Raw genomic sequence first — 23159 nt, 5'->3', positions numbered from 1 at the left:
AGGAGAAAGTCGGTGGGTGTCATCATATCTGTTGTCAAGTTAAATTAAAAAATTATAATTTCTTTGCTTAAATCACGACCTGTACAAACCACTTATACGTATTTCCTTACATTTTTGTTTAAATTGCATTTCCCCCTAAAACTTTAATGGAAATCTCACCGTTTGTAATAATAAAATAATAGTTACGAGCTGGGTATTGTATTCGCAATTAAAAACTGCACACAAAAAAAAGAAAGAAAAACAAGAAATAATTAATTTAGGTTTCATAAAATTTCTCTGAGCACACTGGCAATTGTCCTAGTTTTCGTATAAAAAGGAACTTTAATTTTCATTTAATTGTAAGTAAAACAAATGGAGAAATTAAGAAAACTAAATAAAACTAAGTAAACCAAATAAAAGCAGTAAACAAAATACAGATAAATAACAAGATTTAATTTCAAAGTTAGTTATGAATCTTAAATAGTTATTAAAATATGGTTTTATGGTATGTATTTCATTTCCTCCAAAGAAATTTATTTGAAAAACTGTTCTTTTATCTTGAAAGGAAAGAGCATCATAAATAACTTGATTATAAATTGATAACAGAAATACAATTAGCAGTGACCCTCAAAATTCAAATGTTTTTGATATAGTTATTTGCTTTGTTCGTAATAATTTCAAAAAATGTTTTGCTTTTTTTTTCCAGGACGATTATATTGATGATGAACCTTATCGCAATGGTCTTAATGATCTTTCAATGCAACGTGACGCACCTGGAGTTTTAACCGAACAAAAGTATTTGGATGTTGGCAATGAAAAGGCTGTGCAACAGGCCAGGGAACGTTATATACAGGAACAAAAAAGACCAAGTAAGTTAGAAATTCATACACAGAAATAAAATGAACTTGATTTGTGATCACTCATATTTCAGACCAAAAATCGCTAATAACTTGGTTAATAAGCGTTTAAACGAAAAAACAAGCTCGATCTGTTATCTCTAATTTACGACCAAAAACCAATTTTTTTATATAAAAACTCCAAATATCTAAAATCGCTAATAACTTGGTCAATAAGCGTTTTATCGAAAAAACAAGCTCGATCTGTGATCACTCATATTTCAGATCAAAAACGGATTTTTTTATATAAAAACTCAAAATATCTAAAATCTTTAATAACTTGGTAAATAAGCGTTTTATTGAGAAAACAAGCTCGATCTGTGATCACTCATATTTCAGACCAAAAACCCAATTTTTTAGATAAAACTCAAAATATCTAAAATCGTTAATAACTTGGTTAATAAGCTCGATCTGTGATCACTCATATTTCAGACAAAAAACCCAAAATATGTACAATCGTTAATAACTTGGTTAATAAGCATTTAATCAAGAAAACAAGCTCGATCTGTGATCACTCATATTTCAGACCAAAAACCCAATTTTTTATATAAAAACTCAAAATATCTTGAGAAAAATAACTTGAGAAAAGAAGCTCGATCTGTATTCACTCATATTTCAGACCAAAAACCCAATTTTTATATAAAAATTCAAAAATATCTAAACTCGTTAATAACTTGGCTTATAAGCGTTTAATCGAGAAAACAAGCTTGCTCTGTGATCAATCATATTTCAGACCAAAAGCCGTTTTTTTTATATAAAAACTCAAAATATCTAAAATCGTTAATAACTTGGTCAATAAGCGTTTAAATGAGAAAAGGAGGTCGATCTGTGATCACTCATATTTCTAGTGAAAATTCCATTTTTTATATCAAAAGCTCAAAATATCTAAAATCGTTAATAACTTGGTAAATAAGCGTTTAAATGAGAAAAGGAGGCCGATCTGTGATCACTCATATTTCTAACGAAAATTCCATTTTTCATATGAAAATCACAAAATATCTAAAATCGTTAATAATTTGGTAAATAAGCGTTTAAATGAGAAAAGGAGGTCGATCAGTGATCACTCATATTTCTAGTGAAAATTCCATTTTTTATATCAAAATCTCAAAATATCTAAAATCGTTAATAACTTGGTAAATAAGCGTTTAAATGAGAAAAGGAGGTCGATCTGTGATCACTCATATTTCTAGTGAAAATTCCATTTTTTATATCAAAATCTCAAAATATCTAAAATCGTTAATAACTTGGTAAATAAGCGTTTAAATGAGAAAAGGAGGTCGATCTGTGATCACTCATATTTCTAGCGAAAATTTTATGTTTTATATGAAAAACTCAAAATATCTAAAATCGTTAATAACTTGGTAAATAAGCGTTTAAATGAGAAAATGAGGTCGATCTGTGATCACTCATATTTCTAGTGAAAATTCCAATTTTTATATGAAAATCACAAAATATTTAAAATCGTTAATGACTTGGTAAATAAGCGTTTAAATGCGAAAAGGAGGTCGATCTGTGATCACTCATATCTGTATTGAAAATTCCATTTTTTATATGAAAAACTCAAAATATCTAAAATCGTTAATAACTTGGTAAATAAGCGTTTAAATGAGAAAAGGAGGTCGATCTGTGATCACTCATATTTCTAGTGAAAATTCCATTTTTTATATGAAAAACTCAAAATATCTAAAATCGTTAATAACTTGGTAAATAAGCGTTTAAATGAGAAAATCAGGTCGATCTGTGATCACTCATATTTCTAGTGAAAATTCCAATTTTTATATGAAAATCACAAAATATTTAAAATCGTTAATGACTTGGTAAATAAGCGTTTAAATGCGAAAAGGAGGTCGATCTGTGATCACTCATATCTGTATTGAAAATTCCATTTTTTATATGAAAAACTCAAAATATCTAAAATCGTTAATAACTTGGTAAATAAGCGTTTAAATGAGAAAATGAGGTCGATCTGTGATCACTCATATTTCTAGTGAAAATTCCATTTTTTATATGAAAAACTCAAAATATCTAAAATCGTTAATAACTTGGTAAATAAGCGTTTAAATGAGAAAAGGAGGTCGATATGTGATCACTCATATTTCTAGTGAAAATTAAATTTTCTATATGAAAATCACAACATATCTAAAATCGTAAATAACTTGATAAATAAGCGTTTAAATGAGAAAAGGAGGTCGATCTGTGATCACTCATATTTCTAGTGAAAATTCCATTTTTTATATGAAAAACTCAAAATATCTAAAATCGTTAATAACTTGGTAAATAAGCGTTTAAATGAGAAAAGGAGGTCGATCTGTGATCACTCATATTTCTAGTGAAAATTAAATTTTCTATATGAAAATCACAACATATCTAAAATCGTAAATAACTTGATAAATAAGCGTTTAAATGAGAAAAGGAGGTCGATCTGTGATCACTCATATTTCTAGTGAAAATTCCATTTTTTATATGAAAAACTCAAAATATCTAAAATCGTTAATAACTTGGTAAATAAGCGTTTAAATGAGAAAAGGAGGTCGATCTGTGATCACTCATATTTCTAGTGAAAATTAAATTTTCTATATGAAAATCACAACATATCTAAAATCGTAAATAACTTGATAAATAAGCGTTTAAATGAGAAAAGGAGGTCCATCTGTGATCACTCATATTTCTAGTGAAAATTCCATTTTTTATATGAAAAACTCAAAATATCGAAAATCGTTAATAACTTGGTCAATAAGCGTTTAAATGAGAAAAGGAGGTCGATCTGTGATCACTCATATTTCTAGTGAAAATTCCATTTTTTATATGAAAAACTCAAAATATCTAAAATCGTAAATAACTTGGTAAATAAGCGTTTAAATGAGAAAAGGAGGTCCATCTGTGATCACTCATATTTCTAGTGAAAATTCCATTTTTTATATGAAAAACTCAAAATATCTAAAATCGTTAATAACTTGGTAAATAAGCGTTTAAATGAGAAAAGGAGGTCGATCTGTGATCACTCATATTTCTAGTGAAAATTCCATTTTTTATATGAAAAACTCAAAATATCTAAAATCGTTAATAACTTGGTAAATAAGCGTTTAAATGAGAAAAGGAGGTCGATCTGTGATCACTCATATTTCTAGTGAAAATTAAATTTTCTATATGAAAATCACAACATATCTAAAATCGTAAATAACTTGATAAATAAGCGTTTAAATGAGAAAAGGAGGTCCATCTGTGATCACTCATATTTCTAGTGAAAATTCCATTTTTTATATGAAAAACTCAAAATATCGAAAATCGTTAATAACTTGGTCAATAAGCGTTTAAATGAGAAAAGGAGGTCGATCTGTGATCACTCATATTTCTAGTGAAAATTCCATTTTTTATATGAAAAACTCAAAATATCTAAAATCGTAAATAACTTGGTAAATAAGCGTTTAAATGAGAAAAGGAGGTCGATCTGTGATCACTCATATTTCTAGTGAAAATTCCATTTTTCATATGAAAAACTCAAAATATCTAAAATCGTTAATAACTTGATAAATAAGCGTTTAAATGAGAAAAGGAGGTCGATCTGTGATCACTCATATTTCAGACAAAAAACCCAATTTTTTATATAAAAACTCAAAATATGTAAAATCGTTAATAACTTGGTTAATAAGCGTTTTATCGAGAAAAGAAGCTCGATCTTTATTCACTCATATTTCAGACCAAAACCCAATTTTTATATAAAAATTCAAAAATATCTAAACTCGTTAATAACTTGGCTTATAAGCGTTTAATCGAGAAAACAAGCTTGCTCTGTGAACAATCATATTTCAGACCAAAAGCCGTTTTTTTATATAAAAACTCAAAATATCTAAAATCGTTAATAACTTGGTCAATAAGCGTTTAAATGAGAAAAGGAGGTCGATCTGTGATCACTCATATTTCTAGTGAAAATTCCATTTTTTATACGAAAAACTCAAAATATCGTTAATAACTTGGTAAATAAGCGTTTAAATGAGAAAAGGAGGTTGATCTGTGATCACTCATATTTCTAGTGAAAATTCAATTTTTTATATCAAAAACTCAAAATATCTAAAATCGTTAATAACTTGGTAAATAAGCGTTTAAATGGGAAAAGGAGGTCGATCTATGATCATTCATATTTCTAGTGAAAATTCCATTTTTTATATGAAAAACTCAAAATATCTAAAATCGTTAATAACTTGGTAAATAAGCGTTTAAATGAGAAAATGAGGCCGATCTGTGATCACTCATATTTCTAGTGAAAATTCCATTTTTCATATGAAAATCACAAAATATCTAAAATCGTTAATAACTTGGTAAATAAGCGTTTAAATGAGAAAATGAGGTCGATCTGTGATCACTCATATTTCTAGAGAAAATTCCATTTTTTATATCAAAAACTCAAAATATCTAAAATCGTTAATATCTTGGTAAATAAGCGTTTAAATTGTAAAAAAGGTTGATCTGTGATCACTCATATTTCTAGTGAAAATTCAATTTTTTATATGAAAAACTCAAAATATCTAAAATCGTTAATAACTTGGTAAATAAGCGTTTAAATGAGAAAAGGAGGTCGATCTGTGATCACTCATATTTCTATCGAAAATTCCATTTTTTATATGAAAATCACAAAATATATAAAAACGTTAATAACTTGGTAAATAAGCGTTTAAATGAGAAAAGGAGGACGATCTGTGATCAAGCGAAAATTTCATGTTTAATATGAGTAGGGTTTTTAATTTCCCAACCTTTTTTGATTCCCGGGAATCGGGAAATTTTTTTCTACATTCCCGGTAACCCGGCTATTCCCGAAAAATATAATGATACTGTAAATTAGGAATAGTATAGCCAAATTTCGTATAAAAACTTAGTGTTATAATTATTATATATCAGAGCTTTGAATTACTTAATACAATTTGAGCTTAATTCACTGAAATCTTAAAATCGTAATTAAAAAATGTCAGCCTTTCATTCCATAAATCCATTCCCAATATTTATTTTTATAGATTCATTCAAAAGCCTTTGTTTAAACTAAATTAATTTTGAAGTTAATTAATATCAGAATTTATTCATACTTTGAATGATTAAGTTTTTGTTAATTCAAATTGAGTTAACATTTTTTTCTTGATTCAGTTTTGTTTTTATCATTTACAAAATTAATTGAAAAAATTGACTTAAGCCTTTTTGTAATAGATTTGAATTGAAGAAAAATTTAATCAATTAATACATTTTTGAAGCTATTTTGTTATGGATTTGAAGCAGGAATTTAAAGAAATTGTAATGATTCAATAAGAAATAAATTCTATAAATTATGAATTCACTTTTTAAATTTGCATACGAAAAACCGTATATAAATAATAATAATAAGCGGTCTATTATTGCCGAGATATAAGCAAAAAACTGTAAAAAACTTTTCACTGTTTTTTGTGAAAAAAAAATAGAGTTCTAACTTGTTTTCTATGTATTTTGGTCAGTTTTTAATTCCCGGGATTCCCGAATAAAAATCCCGGGAATCGGGTAGTGAAAAATTGGCAAAATTCCCGGGATAAAAACCCTAGTGATCACAGATCGAGCTCCTTTTCTCGATTAAACGCTTATTTTCCAAGATATTAACGGTTTTAGATATTTTGAGGGTTTCGTATAAAAAATCGATTTTTTCTCAGAAATAGGAGTGATCACCGATCGAGCTTCTTTTCTTATTTAAACGCTTATTTACCAAGTTATTAACTATTTTGGATATTTTTAGTTTTTCATATAAAAAAAACGATTTTTCACAGATTTTCTTTCAGTATATTTGAAACGAAATTATCTCAATTATATGATCAAATTACTTGTTTTTTTTTTCTAAAATAAAAAATTTTGTGAGGAATTTTAAACAGATCTCATATATTTTATTGTTATAACAAAGCTTCTAAACATAAATATGTAATCGATTATGGGGAAAATTATTTACATAATTTCGCTTATGACCGATTAACATTTAACCCACCGACAGAGTTAAACAAATAATTGGCAACACCATTATATGCAATTTTATCTTGCTTTACACTCGCATGAGAAACAATTTTGTTTCATCAATTATTGGAAATATTTTTATAAGAACAACAACTCTGTTGGTAATAATGGTATTATTATACACACACACCGGACATGGCAACAAGTTTTAACAACTATTGGGTTCGCGATCACAGTCCGTCCAATCTTACAACCATTTATCTGCTTTTACAGCGTTATTATCAAGTTAAGTATCTTTATAAGCGTATGTATTAGTGTGCTACAGGTTGTTGTGATTGGAAAAAACATTTTTAGCTAAGGATCACAACACTTTCCTGGATTTTTGAATTTCATTTTTTGACATAATTAGGTTTAGATTATGAATCTGAATAAACTTCAAGTGAGGATCATATTAATTGTTTCTGCTTCATAAATTATTGCCCCATAAAAATGTGTTGCTGTCTAATACACACCCCAAGCATTAGCACACTCACACTAAAATTACTTTATTTGAAAATAAATTGATCATTATCTGGAATCTGAGAATCATTATGATCATTAAATTATCATCTACCAGTATTTTACCAGAATCTATGTTGAATTTGCCGGTATTTTCCACAATGACAGTTGTCAACAGACGACAATAAAATTGTTTAGAAAAAATTCAAATACCTACAGCATGTGGTTTTGACAATGAACTGGGATAAGAAACACAAATTTCCTTGCAATATGAAAATAATTGCCAAGTAATTTTGTTTTTTTTGTTTTTTGTCTTTTGTAATTTTATTGAATTACGACGTGTGCACATAAATCTGTAATTATGTACAGCTAGAGAGCTACACACTACACTGTAGATACAATGAGGAAAAGCAGATGAAATTTCTCAATGCTTCAATTAATGGTAAAGTAGAAAGATGGACAGCGATCGTTAAACTTTAATCTACTAAGTAATTAAGATAAATTATTTAACATTTGCAATATGTGAAAATTGCTTAAGAAAAACACTGTATGACGTTTTCAATGATGCTACATATTATGTTTGTAATAGTAGGATGGTTCAATAATGTTTGGAATATATACAATACCTCTCAATAATGTGGGGCCAATTTTGGCCCCCAAGGGTTAATGCCGATATATGTAAATAGCATTGTGAGTCTTTGCACTGTTTAAGCAAAACCTTTTCAGTATATTATCAAGCAAATTATTGGAAATATTGATTGACAAGTGGATCTAATAGGACAATATTTCACTATTAAGGTCAAAGGTTAAAATATTTAATATTTAAGATTTTCTGGAAATCAAAATGAAATATTTTGTATATGAAATGTTTAATGATTTTGATAAAATATGAAGATAGCAGTTTGTTTTATTTAAATCTTCAACTTTAACCTTTGACCTTAATAGTGAATAATTGCCCTATTAGGTCAACATGTAAACAAATATTTCATAAAACTGTGCAAAGCCTAACAATGCTATGTACATATATCAGCATTAACCCTTGGGGGCAAAATTGGCACCACATTATGAGAAGTATATATTTAAAAATTTGTATCTTAATTTTGAAATATTGCCCTATTAGGACATCTTCTTAACATATGTATATCTCCTATGATTTGAGGCATAATATGCTGAAAGAGGTTTGGAACTATACATAGCCTAACAAGGATATGTAAATAAATCCGCATTAATCCTTGGAGACCAAATGGCGCACCAGTTAAGAATATCTAAAAACAGTTTAAGAATACCTGGATTTGCGAGGATTATTTGAGCAAGTATGTGTTTGCGTTTCTGTGTATGTATGTCACTAGGCAAATATGTACGTACACTGGTACATAAACATGTAGTATGTGTACACAAAACTACTGTCATTAGATTGTTAAGACAACTTGTCTTCTTGTCTTGTCAACAATTCAATGAACTTGGAAATTTTTTTTATTTATTTTTTTTTTCATTTTTATTAGAGATGCCACAATTAAAGTGGGTTATTAAAGAGAGAAATGGTAGTAAAATAAAGTTTTACTTTTCACCTGCCATTTTTTTTTTTCGTTTTGCTTTGTTTTCGAAAAAGGCAAAGCTGCAAAGCACAAAATTGTTTTTCTCTGTCTGCCTAAATGTCTACCAAATTAATGTCTATTAATACTAGTATTATTTGGCATAATGACTATATTGGTTTGCAAATAAAAAGCGAGAGGAATGAAACACCAAGGTGTTGTTGATGCCAGCCAAACAGTCTATATATGGAGGAGACAGTTGATATTATTGCTAAGGTTTCCTCTACTTAAAATTGTAATTGTGATTCTGTTAAACAGCTGAAGTCATGAGTTTTACAAATTGTAAATTTTTTTATTTACTTTCGCGGTAAACAAAAATGCCAGGGAAATTAGTTTTACTTTTTATGTGTGTGACATCTAGTCATAAGAGTTTAAAATAGCAGGGTTTTGGAGTTTAAGAAATTGTGGAATGGGGGGATTTTGAACAAAAAAAATTCAAGTGAACAATCAAAATAAATGCATATGTATTGGGATTTACAATAGAATGACGTATCTCTTGAACGCGATTTTTGTTTTTAATAACTTATATGTCATTTTGAAGGATACATATCTGTCATTTATTCTCACTTAGTTGCTGAACAAAGTTTTCATTTGCTTCGAAAATGTCGAATCTTGTATCAACAAAGCGTCATATGCGGGAAGTTTTGCTTTACTTCATTAATTGCTCACCAAAGCTTATTCTGAATGTGTTCCATCGGTTTTAATGTGCGAGAAATGGTTTGTGCGGTTCAGAATTCCATTCAAAATCGCCCAGGCCAGCCAAAGTCAAAGACCAAGAATAGGAGACATTATGTCATGATGATGAAGTCTCTTTATTGATAACTTTGGTATATAAACCTACTTTAGGCTACCTAAATTCTACTCTTCAGGCCCAAATTACAGCATCCAATTGGATTATCGAATATATGGTGATATATGGATATTTACTGATAGCAAAGCAGCCTTTAACGGAATAACGGATGTCTCCATAACATCTAGGTTAGCCGAGCAATGCCGGGTATCCCTAAATGAGATAGCGAGACATTCTAGGATAAGGATTATATGGGTCCCTGGGTACGATGGAAATCAGGGTAATTGTATGGCTGATGAATTGGCCAAAAGGGGTGCGATAATGAATGAGGGGGCGATCGACCCCCTTTCTGGTATTTGCCTTGGTTAATACAAGATGGCTGCACAAAACAGCTGAACCAATGAACCTTCCTGTGCTACAACGAGGTCGAGTTGATGCCAGCAAATCAAATCTACTTATGGAATTCCTTGGGCGGGAAATAAGGCTAATTGTTTCCACTGGAAAAAAAAATCCTACTTTAGGTTACCTAACTTAAGTACTGCTCTTCAGGCGGAAATTACTGCTATTAAAAGTGCATTAAATTGGCTGAAGCATTATCGAATATATGGTGATATATGGATATTTACTGACAGCAAGACTGCCTTTAACGGAATAGAGGATGTCTTCAAGACATCCAGGTTAGCCGAGGAATGCCGGGTATCCCTAAATGAGATAGCGAGACATTCTAGGATAAAGATTATATGGGTCCCTGGGTACGATGGAAATCAGGGTAATTGTATGGCAGATGAATTGGCCAAAAGGGGTGTGATGATGTATGAGGAGGCGATCGACCCCCTTTTCTATTTCCCTTTTTAAATGCAAGATGTCTGCACAAAACAGGTGGACCAATGAACCTTTCTGTGCTACAACGAGGGCAACTTGATGCCAGCAGGATGAATCTACTTATGGAACTCCGTCGTGAGCAAATAAGACTAATTGTTTCCACTGGATACTGAATAATTGGCACACATGCTAGAAGATTGGCCCTAAGGTACAACGACTACTGATGAAGCTGCCATTATGAAGAAGAGGAGGAGACTGTGTCTCACCTATTCTGCCAATACCCGGCTCTGATAAACCTAAGGGAACGCATCCTCGTAATCCCATTCCTATCATGCCTGGATGAGCTATCAATGATGAATCTTTGACGAATCTACAACTTCATCAGATAATCTGGTTGGTTTAACTTGGAGACAACGGACGTATTGTAAATACCCAAGGGTAAACCCCTTTGTTATCACAATTAGATCAGTTTTAAATGGACCCAAGTGAGCTGGGAACCTAACCTAACCATACCATGATGATTGTTGTCAAACTCAACAAGAGCTTGCAAAATCATTGGGAGCTACTCCAGCAGCAAATAGATTTTATCCAAACCAGGGTAATTGGGCACCATACGAATTGAAGCCGAGACCTTGAATGAAAGAAAATATGTTTTTGCGCCGAATCATTACTTGCGATGGAAAATTGATCCATTCCGATAACCCGAAGCGTATGAGATCGTATGAGAAACCCGGCCAACCGGCCGAATAAACACCAAAGCTAAATATCCACAGCTCTAAAGTAATTCTCTGTATTTGGTGAGACCAAAAGGGATCTATCTATTATGCACAAATCTGACCAGACAATTACAGGGCACTTGTGCCGACCGTAACTAATTTGTTTGAAGCTAGCATTTTCCAAAAAACGACCGGAATATGATCGGTTACATGTTGCAATTCCTGTTAAAAAAACTATTTAGAACTGGTTGGAAAGTTTTGCTTCACCCGCCTTATAGTCCAGACTTTGCCCCGTCCCACTACTATTTGTTTCGATCGATGTAGAACACACTCTCTGTAATACTCTCCACTTCAGAACAGAGTATCCGAGCTGTTCTTTTGGTGCAGAATCCATATGTTGGCAGAGAGATGGGAAAAGGCCATTGCTATGCCAATACTTTGAATAAATTTATATTCAGCCCAATTATGAATAAAAATTCCCCGGAAGTTTTTTCCCTTTTCTTATTTTTAACATTGAATTTGAATAGGAAAAATGGGAAAAGAGAAAAAACTAACATGGAATTTTTATTCATAATTGGGCTGATTGTAAAAATGTTTCAAAATAAAAGCTAAAAAACTTTTATGTCTGATGTTATCTGATCAGCATTTACAATTTTGGTTTCTTATTTAATATTTTTTGTGAACTTTCTCAACAAAGAGTTTTTTGTCTATCACTAAGTATTTCAAGTAAAACAAAATGTAAGCTTAAGGACTTGTCATAAAATCTACAGCATCTTCATAATAAGCCAAGAATTGCTAGAATATAAATAATCACTAGATCACCTAAAGGAATTTTATATACGAAAAAATATTTATGCAAATTCCTAAGCCCTTGCTAAAAAACAAAAAAAAATACATACATACCTACCTATGTTGCACATGTGTTGCAACATAATAGAGGTATTTTTTGTGGTATATTGTGGCAACGAAGGTGGCAATTTGTTGAACCTGGGTGGCATAAAAGTAAATGGGTGGTAAACTAAATGAATGATTTAAACTATCGTTCGCCATCTAGCTATCGATCGATTCAATCATATTTTTCTCTTTGCTTTATATTAAAAGATGTAGTTTTTTGTTATAAAAAAATATATATTTTTGTCAGAGCTTTAAAAGCTGAAATGTTTAATTAAATTAAATGGATAATAATAAAAATTCTTAAAGAAAATCAAAAGATCTTTTTAATTAAACTAAAGACTTGCATGAACTTATTCTATATTATTAAAAGTTATAAAGAGTTCTTAAATTATTAAGGAATTATTATTAATATTTAAGGAATAAACCTTTTAGAAGCTCTGCCATGTGTGATAAGTTTTTGATCAAAAAAAAATAATGCTTTGAAAAGACAGCCTTAGAAACGGCTTTCTCTTATTTTTATTGAGCAAGACGATCAAGCAGCCTTTTACTCACTGGCAAATGGGCGGTTGGTTGGTTGGTTGCTAGCTTGGTCTACTACTATAAAGGTGATTGAGGCAGATCGTAGATTATGCAGATGGCTTTTACCAAACTAACTTGCATGATTGGATGGATAGTTTGTTTAATTTCGTTTGGAAATGCGGCTATTTGTACATGCAAACGCGTCTAATACGTGATAAGTGACGTTTTATGACTTTATTTTGTGGTTATGAACATGTGTAGATAGTCAGTCATATCCACATACATTCAAACGATCGCTTCTCGGCCATACCATTAATTATTATATTCAGATAGATAACATATGCAAAATCTACTGTCTAACTATGTTTGCATGCCATTCATACCATTCATGATACGAGTATCGAAGTAGCAGAGTTATTGATCGAGACTAGATCATGATTGCTGCAATTTAAATATTATAGAGTAGTTAATAGGAATTTTTTGTTGCTGCTTATGGAGAAAAAATAAAACACGGCAATACAATACGTTTTACAAACAATCACCGTCATAATAATAATTTTAGGTATTAGAAATTTTGATTTATTGGACAACAAATAAATACTTCTTATAAACTATCAATAGCGTATTGATTTCACTTGTTGAAAACCTTTGGTATTTAAAGTAGATTTATTTAAATATTTGATCTTTGCCATACAATAAGCCGAACTTTTTTGGTTTTCATAAAAGTTTAGAGTACGGAACATAATTTAATTTATACTTATGTGAGATCTTATCATTTGAGATCTCGTCAGTAAATACCTTTAGTTGCAAAAACCCATGCTACACAGAAATTGATGTATTTTGCATCAAATTTTCGTTTACTCTCTAGTAATTACAGTTTTAGTAACATAGTCTCCCCACTTGTTACACTTTTCTATTAACACTCTAAATTAGATACAAACACATTCTAGCCCACACATACATACTCATTAAATGTTGTATTTTTTTATATAATTGACAAACATACCAAATGATTGGAAATTATTTAACATTTACCCACATTTTCTAACGCGATTTATACACAAAACAACATTAATTAAAACTGTAATATAGCATTTTCATATTCTACACCTAATAGCGGCATTTTTACAGAAAAATATTTTAAATTTTCTTTACACATTAAATAATTTTTTGAATTTTATTGACCCAAAAATGTATACACACAGAAAAAAGAAATTCATAATTGGAATGAATTTTGTAATAAATATTATTAATCCAACATGACTTTTTTTCCCAAACTTTTTCATTCAGAATAAGAACATGTTCATAAATATTATAAAATTGTTCATAAAGGAAATTTTTGCATAAATTTAATAATATTTTATAATAAATTACATTATCTAATGAATTAATTCATAACTTTTTGCATAATAGCCATATATTGGCCAATATTTTAAGATGAATCAACAATATCTGAAACTTTAAAAAATATCATTTAATATAATAAAATATCGACAATAAGCATATCATCGCATTAAACAAATGTAATCAATTTCGCGCATATTTTCTCATTTTGTAGCTGAAAATCATAAAAATAAATAAAAAATTTTCCAAGAAAATTTCATACATTTTTTAACAACATAAAAATATAAATGAAAATTGATATTATATTTTCAAGCCTTCTAGATTTAATTTGAAAACATAAAATATGAAAAAATCTTAATATTTAGGAAATTATTTATAAATGTTATGAATTGAAATCAATGAAATCAAATCATAATATTTATGTATGTTGAAATTTTTTTCTGTGCAAGTACTAAACTAAATAACATATAAAATGCTTTCATTAAAGCTGATAATAAGCCGCCAGTCGACCTTGTAACATTTTAGCACGTACTAATTACTAGCATTGAATTAACAAAAAATCTAGATTATTTATTGTAAAAAAAACTTTATCATAAAGGAGCTGAGAGGAAGGAGTTAACTAAATTAATTTGTATTATGTTTAACTCAAAATAAAAGAAGTACTGAACAGATCAGGATGAAATTTGACATGGGCGTAGACAAGGAGAATTCGAGTTCAAGTTATTAAAATGGACCCTACAAATGCTCCAGCGGCGTCGCTATGGAGCTCAAAGTAGGGTACCTTCGACATGTAAAATTTTTAAACACGTGCCATTTTTTTGTTTCCCATCCGATTTCAAAGATTTTTACATTTTTGGAAAGCGATCGGTTAGGTCTTGAAAAAACATGCTTGCGTGTATAATTTCCGAGTTATAGGCATTTGAAAATTGACATTTAAAAATTTTGCCATATCTTGGTCCCCTTTTTTAAAATATATGCCGTAATTTTGGATCGAATGGACTCGGATTACGGATCCAAAAATAAACAATTTTCAATTTAAAAATTAAAAAAATAGTCGATTTTTGGGAAAAAGCTCTTTTTTTATTAAAAAAAAACTTTCTTTAAGAACGTAATAAAATTTTGTGTTTTTCTGTAAGGTATATTTACGGAGAACATTTTGATATAAAAAACATTTCCTATTTGTTGAATATGTTGCCCCTACGCCCTTCGGAATTTGACCTATTTTTTTTATCAAAATTTCAACTTTGGATCACATGTTCTAATATCCCAAAGCTGGGATCAGAAAATTTAAAATAGTTTTGGAAACGCTTGTGTATTCCCTATTTATCTCTAAAGTATTTTCCCAGCCCCGAAGGAAATGTAGACTCTATGGGCAAAAATGTAAAAAATTGAATTTTTGGGATTTTCGCTCCAATTTTTAGGAATTGTGGGATTCCCTTTGACCTTTTTTACATTTTGTTATTTAGAATGTAAAAAACGTTGAAAATTTCATTGAGGTTTGCTATTAATTAAAGATTTTATTACTTATTAAATATTTATTGAGTTTCTAAAACGAAAATTTGCATAAAAATTTTAATAGGATTGCAATATTAGGAGCAATTTGATCCACATTTGTTCCGAATTATTTTTTTTTTTGTTTAGATTAGTTAATTTTTGGCTTCACAGAAAAAAATTCAAGTCAATATCTCAATTACATTAAAAAATATGCCACTTTCAAAAATTTGATTTCAGAATTTTCCAAATGTATTTAAGAAAAATTGAAATTTCTGAAATACAAATGGAAATTTCTGAAAAATAATTTTAAAATTCTGAAATACAGTTCGAAACTTTTTAATTATAAATTAAAAAATCTGGAATATAAATGAAAACTTCTGAAATTCAATTGGAAATTTCTGAATTACAATTTGAAATTGGCGGATTTCTAAGAAATTTGGTTTTTGGTCACAAATTTATTAAATTTATTTATTTCTTTAAAAACATACCGTACAGAAATATATTTTTATTGTAAATTTTAATAAAATAAAAATCACTTGAAAGGCTACAAAACAACTAGAAGATGTTTCTATACAGTTTTATTATATGACTTCAATTGCTATTAAAAAAGGACGCTAAAGTTAGAAAATTTTCGTTGATATTATGTAATACATTGGGCCTTTTAGTACAGTAAAACCTTGAAATTTCAATTATCAAATTATCCGGACTACCGAATTAAAATTTAAAAAGTCATTCGAATAACAATTTTGCTTGCTAAAATAGTCCTTAAATTTTTTTATAAAATAAGAACTATAGATTATATTATATAATATATTGGTATGTATGTACTTACAAAATTCCAAACGATTTGTTAGAAGTATCCTATGGTACTATCATCTTGAAATAATTAGTCCAATACAGGTATTTTGATTTTATTTCATAAAATCTTCACTATATTCAATGTTCTCCTCAAATAATTCATTGAAATAGGAAAAAGCACTAAAATAGTACCACAACTAAACAGTACAAAAGTGACAATTGAAAAACTCCCACAATCAGCTGATTATTAGCTGCACAACTCGTAGTAAACAGAGAGATTTAAATGCAAACACACAATATATTTTTTGTTTTGCTTAATTTCATCAAATTCCAATTACATACTTCCTTTCTCTATTATTTTAGTATTATTGTTGTTGTTTTAAATTTATAATGTCCTCTCTCCACTTGTTACACTTGTCTTTCTCTTAATAACAAAGAAAAAAAAAAACATTGCACTGAATAGATACACACAAGCAACTGCAAACAAACATGCACATTTTTTGTTTTAACAAAATGGCCAGGGATTAATTTACATTTTTACACACTTTTTCTAACGCGATTTGCACACAAAATAACATTAATTACAAGATTAACACAATATTTACGTATTCTACACATAATTAACTATTGTTTTGCACAAAATTATTTTAATTTCTTTATTTAATAACACATTAAACATAATTTTATTGACACACATTATTCCCACGTACTTAACTCACCGGCAACTGACGAAAAACTAAAGAGAAGCTTTCACTGAACTAATCCACATAAGCCGCCATGACCTTTAAAAGTTCTAGCTCGTACCACTTATTAAAAGCATAGTAACTATGCTGCGTACACAGCTTAATAAATAAAAGCCCAATGAGCCCAAGGTGTAAGAATTTACTAGATTGTATTACCAAGTGCATGTAGAAATTCCTTCATTTAAAGGTGTCAGTTTAGCAAGGACAAGAACCATTTATTACCACGCCATCTTGGCGAAATAGCTTTTTAACGCTTGACCCCCTGTCTATACCTGATAAATTTTTAACATGATAAAAAATTATTAATTATAGTCTCCATTTATTAGTATTATTGCATAGTTATGACAAAATATGTATTGTTAGTGCTTTTGCTCAGACAACTTTGTCTTGACAACAAACGTCATTAATTGTTATGATAAATATTTGTCAAGTATAGACAGGGGGTAGATAGACTCCTTTCATATTAGGCAATTTAGTTGCGCAAGTCTCTTGTGATTGATGGTGTCAGAGGTAAGGTCGGGTTAAGGAGAAGAAAACTTTGCATGAATTGCCTAATATGAAAGGGGTGTTAGAACATAGTTAACAGTGTTGTTCGTTCAGTGTTTTTAGTCCTGATTTTAGGGCTTATTATGGGAAAAATATTGTTTTATAAATTTGTTATTTTTACTCAGAAAATAATTTATGTATGTACACATCTGCTCAAAATAATAGATACAACAAAATTTATTTTTTAAAAACGAAAAAAAATAATGGTATATTGTAAAATTATAAAAAAAATTCAGTCGATTTTTATTTATAGTTAAAAGGAGAGTAAAAAACAAAAACAAAATATTTCATAATTAATAATAAATATTATAAAGTAAATTAAATTTCTTAAATTTCGAAAAATTTGGTGCTCATAATAATAGATACTCTTCTGGGCATACTGGATATCAAGTTCTGACACTTCTCCAATGGAATCTCGTACCATATTTTTTGCGTTTTCTCCCATAAATCGTCTTTATTTTTGAAAACTTCCTTCGAAAGCCTTATCTTTAATTCACTCCACAAGTTTTCTATTGGGTTTAAATCAGGGGATTGGCTGGGCCAGCTTAAAACAGGTACGTTATTCTCCAAGAACCAGTTTTTAACTAATCTTGAACTATGTTTTGGGTCGTTGTCCTGCTGGAATGTCCATATTAATGGCATATTTTCCGATGCATATGGAAGCATTACGTTTTCCAATATGTCTCTATACCCACTAGCATTCATGGTATCTTCTATTCGGAATATCGGACCAACACCATTCCATGAAAAGCAACCCCAAACCATTATGTTTCCCCCGCCATGTTTTACCGTCTTTTTTGTAAATTTAACGTGGAATTCTTTTCCTTTTGGTCGGCGTACATTTCTTTGGCAGTCGTTTCCAAACAAATTTATTTTTGTTTCGTCGCTCCATAAAATATTTCTCCATTTTTTTTCGCCTTCACACCCGGACCATTGTAAGTGCTCTTTAGCAAATTCTAATCTTGTCTTGATATTTTTTTGGCGCATTAGTGGCACTTTTCTGGCAATTCTTCCCGGCAATTTAGCTTGTAAAAGACGACGACGAACTGTTTGTGGACTGATTTCGTTACATAGCTCCGCAGAAATAGCTTTCGATGATATGAAAGGGTCTTTTTTAACCATAAGGACGATCCGCCTATCTGTTTCTGGACTGGTTTTCTTTGGTCTACCGCGAGTTTCTCTTTTTTGTTTTTTAGATAAAGCATTTTGGACAAAATGTAAAGATCTTCCTATGCTCTTTGCTATTTCCCGTAATGATTTTCCTTGATTTCTCATCGTTTGAACAATTTTTTTCTCATCTTCGGTACAATGATGATTTCGTCCCATTTTCTTCAAAAGAGTCCTATTTTTTATAAAATTGTTGCTAAAATTTAAATTATACTTACTGTTTCACGTAAATAGGAACAAAAAATTGTATATAAACAAATTACAAATTACTGATGTGTATCTATTTTTATGAGCAAATAATTTTTTGTAATTCAAATAAATTCGTTTTTAAAAATCAACATGAAAGCAAATAGTTGCCAGATTTTTGACTGACATGACATTGCCAGATAGAAATTTTAATAATATGATGTATTCTTAACGCTTGCGAGGAAATTTTCAATGTTACCGCCATTTAAATTTTTTCCAATTAGGTGTATCTATTATTTTGAGCAGATGTGTATATTTAATTCCCTGAGTTTAAAAGCTGATTATAACTTACAGTCACTTATTAATTATGTATTTTGTTTTTGATTCCTTATTTTATTTAACCCAAATCATAATTCAAAGTTTAGTTTAACACATTACCATAAATGTTTATAAAATATTGAATTTTTTTATTGCAGGAACTCCACAGGAATTGGCCACAGAACATTGGCACCGCATGATTCAGGCAACTAAATGTCGTAAACCATTGCCACGCGTCATTCCAGTCTCAAATAACACCTCCAAACGTTATGAGCCTTATGCCACCATCTTGCATCGTTGTGGCGATGATACCGGCTGTTGCGGTTCCACTGCCAGTGTCTGTACGGTTAAACGGCATGAAATCGTTATGGTTTACGTTTTTGTAAGTATTTTAAAACTACCGCAGAAATTGCTTTGCATTAATATTACAAGTACAAGCAAGACTTTTTGTTAAGTAAATGAATTTCCAAATTGGAAATTTATAGTTATTTAAATGAGTAGGTATACATACATATATTCAAATTGCAACACTTTAAGTTTATGTATCTTTTTTTGAAGTGAATTATTTTTCCAGTAAATCTTAATGTATGTTTTGAAATGGCAAAATCAATTTACCCCCATCTTTTTGCATCGCTCTCGTGCACTTGCCAGCTGTTCTCTTTGAGCGCTTTCAGAGTCTGTGGTTTGTTCATATAGATGAGTGATAAAAGGAATTTCATCTCATGCCTTATCTGTGTTTCAGGATGATGCTTTATAGGAAGGTTACTATGAACACGATCTGTTAGAATTTCGTATAGTGAACATGAACAAGGATTTATGAGTATTAAACTGATTATCTGAAGGAGGCCTTATGGGGTCAGGGGTCACTTTAAGAGCAATCCTCACAAGTTTTGATAAAATGATTTCTATACCTTTTTTGTATCTAATTTTATGCCGATACCAACATTTACAAGAAATTTATGGGTGTTTCCCCATACAAGGGTTTTCCGTTGTGCGACATGGGCTATTGTCAATTGTGCTACAATTTCCTCCAAATTTTGGATTAATTAATTCACTATAACAGCATAGTTATGAAATTTAAATCGTAATTCCAATAGGATAATTTTAAGGGGGCTTTGTAAGATCATTTACACACATTTACCAAATTTCATAGAATTATCTTCAAAATTTCGATCTCTCCTTTATGATTACATACTCGGTTTAAAAGGACAGAGGTATAGACGCATATAGTTAAATCGACTCAGGGAGTGATTCTGCATCGTACGGAATACTTAAAGGTTCATATTGTGCCATACATTTTGGGCATTAGAAACATCAGCACAAATAGCAGAGATTCGAATTAAGTCTAATTCACAAAAATCTTAATTCAGAATTAAAATCAACTTTTAATTCGCAATGGAATTCATTCATTGTTGAATTAATTCACAATTAATTCAATAGAGTGAACATGAATAAGAGATTTATGATTATCTAAAGTAGGCCTTATGCAGGACTGATTATCTGAAGGAGGCCTTATGGGGTAAGGGGTCACTTGAAGACCGATCCTCACAAATTTCGATAAGTGGTATGAGTGTTAAAAAGATTTGTTCCATTTTATGGGAGGAATTTCCTCCAAATTTTGGAGAAAAGTATTCCAATATTATTAGAATTTGTTAAATGCCATGATCAGAGCTTCTAATCAATTAAATTTAAGCCTATTTCACTAAAATCTTAATTTAGAATTAACAAGTAAAGCTGGGTTTCCGCATACACCGTAATCGGCGCTGATAACGAAAACTGAAAATGAAAAACGTTGGTGTTCGTCACCGTTTCGTTTCTGAATTGTTTGCGGCATAAAAAGAAACGAAATTATTTTTTAAGTTGTCATTTGGAAATTAAATAGAATTTCATTATTTTTGACAAAATCTATTATTTTTTCCTCTTCCAAGGCGAATTTACTGTACAGGTGGCGTTAACAGCACAGCTGATTTACTTTTTTTTTCTTCGCCTTGGGGACAAACTTGTCATAAATTGTTTACAAAACAAATTTATTTTATGCCTTAAATTGTTTTGTTTACCTTTTTAGCTTCAAAAAAAGTTTATAAGATCTTTTAAAATTAGTGTTTTGATCTTGGAAATAACAATTTATGCCACGTGAATACATTTGGAGCATTAGCGCTACCATTTTCACCGCAAACTGTGGCACCACTAACCGAGCTTCCAGGAGGCAACCGTACTTTATCAGTTTCTTTCATTTGTTTTAGTATTTTTCGATGTTTCAAATAAATTTAAACTTTAGTAATGTCTTCTTAATATTAATTAGCGTTGGTGTAAAATTTACGTTATTTTTATTGGCTTTATTACTATTTTTACTTAATTTTTTATTAAATTGATTATTTTTGTTTTTTTTCACAAATTTTTGTTTTGTTTTTTTTGACACATTTGCCCCTGAAACAACAATAAAACACAATGTTGTTTTTGCTATGTTGTACTTGTTGTAATATCAACGCCACCTGTACAGTAAATTCGCCTTGTCCTCTTCCAATAAAGAATATTTATTTATTTTTTTTATTCATTTTGATTTGATTGAAATAAAAAAATATTTAAAATAATTTCGTTCCTACAGCACCGAAAACAACCTACTTGAAGTTGTTTTCGTTTCTGCCAAAAGACAGGTTTTTCGTTACTTATCGATGCCGTTTCGTTCCCAATTTTCGTTGCCGATTTCTGAAATGAACTTTTTTTCGGTGCAAATGTATGGAATTTCGTTTTCGGTGCCGATTACGGTGTATGCGGAAACGTAGCTTAGGGGAGCTATATTCGGCTATCACCAAATTATACTTTAAAATAAAAATTGTAGGTAAACAAAATTTTTTTATTTTAATTTTTTTCAAAATATTAAAAATTAAAATATTTTTAGTGAAAAAAATTTTATAATAAAAAAAAATGTCAATGAAAAAAATTGAGGTTAAAAAATTTTTTTCACGATTTTGACCCATTGTATGTCCGACTTACTATGGCGTTTTATACGACATTGCAAAGGTCTAAGAAATATCTATCAATATATGTATATCCATATTGTCTATATTAATGACTTAGTAATCGAGATATAGATCAATAATAGGTTGTCCGACTTTCGACTTTCTCGATTTTAAATAGCAACCGAACCCGGTCTATAGTAGATATATTGATGTAATAATCATGTATGTAAATTATTTGGGGGCTACGGAAAGTTGATTTCAACATACAGACGGACATGTCTGACTATTCAAATCAAATGACTTAGAATCGTGGTTCGGTTGCTATATAAATTACGAAACTAATTGAAACCAATTGTTTTAAGTCTTTTTGTAATATTTATATTTAAATTGATAAATAAATCATTCAATAAATTTTGTTATGTTTTAACCTAAAATTAAACTGATAGTTTGTATACAAAAATTATTTTAACCGACTGTATAACTATAAGTTAATTTATAACAAGACTATGTGTTAATGGGGGTTAGTTGTTCAAAAATAAAATGTTGACAAACCTCTCATAAAATAATATTTTTCATGCAACCAGAATTGAATTCCAAACGTTTCATATGAATTAATGTACACAATACAATACACTTCCAGTAGGAGAGAATTCTTTCTGATATTTATTAATTTATTTATTAATTAATTTGTACAATTATGAGTATAGGTTAGTGAACCATGACTTTAAACGGAACTCATCGAACATTGCTTGTTTAATTTGCAAACCCGATATGCAATTCTAATAACCATGAATCGTTTTGACGTCATTCATTGTAGGTGAACTTTTGAATTTTATAAACTTTAAAAATTTACACTAAAATATGAACTTCTTTATATGGAGGCATATTTTCACATAACGTGACTATGTTGCTTTTTTCTTCATACAATAATATATGTGTTCA

The 23159-nt window shown here is 29.8% G+C and overlaps 1 protein-coding gene across 1 annotated transcript in view; it reads left to right on the top strand.

Annotated features, from left to right (window-relative positions):
- Positions 1–23159, top strand: part of LOC135951407 (DNA topoisomerase 1-like) — a 62530-nt gene that overhangs the window by 32283 nt on the left and 7088 nt on the right. The window contains exons 3-4 of the mRNA XM_065501055.1: positions 686–848; positions 19416–19639. Of these exons, the coding sequence (XP_065357127.1) occupies positions 686–848; positions 19416–19639 (387 nt within the window). The remainder of the gene's footprint in view (positions 1–685; positions 849–19415; positions 19640–23159) is intronic.

Source organism: Calliphora vicina, chromosome 2, assembly GCF_958450345.1.
Source record: "Calliphora vicina chromosome 2, idCalVici1.1, whole genome shotgun sequence".
In the NCBI taxonomy this organism is placed as follows: domain Eukaryota; kingdom Metazoa; phylum Arthropoda; class Insecta; order Diptera; family Calliphoridae; genus Calliphora; species Calliphora vicina.
This window is presented reverse-complemented; position numbering and strand designations above follow the sequence as displayed.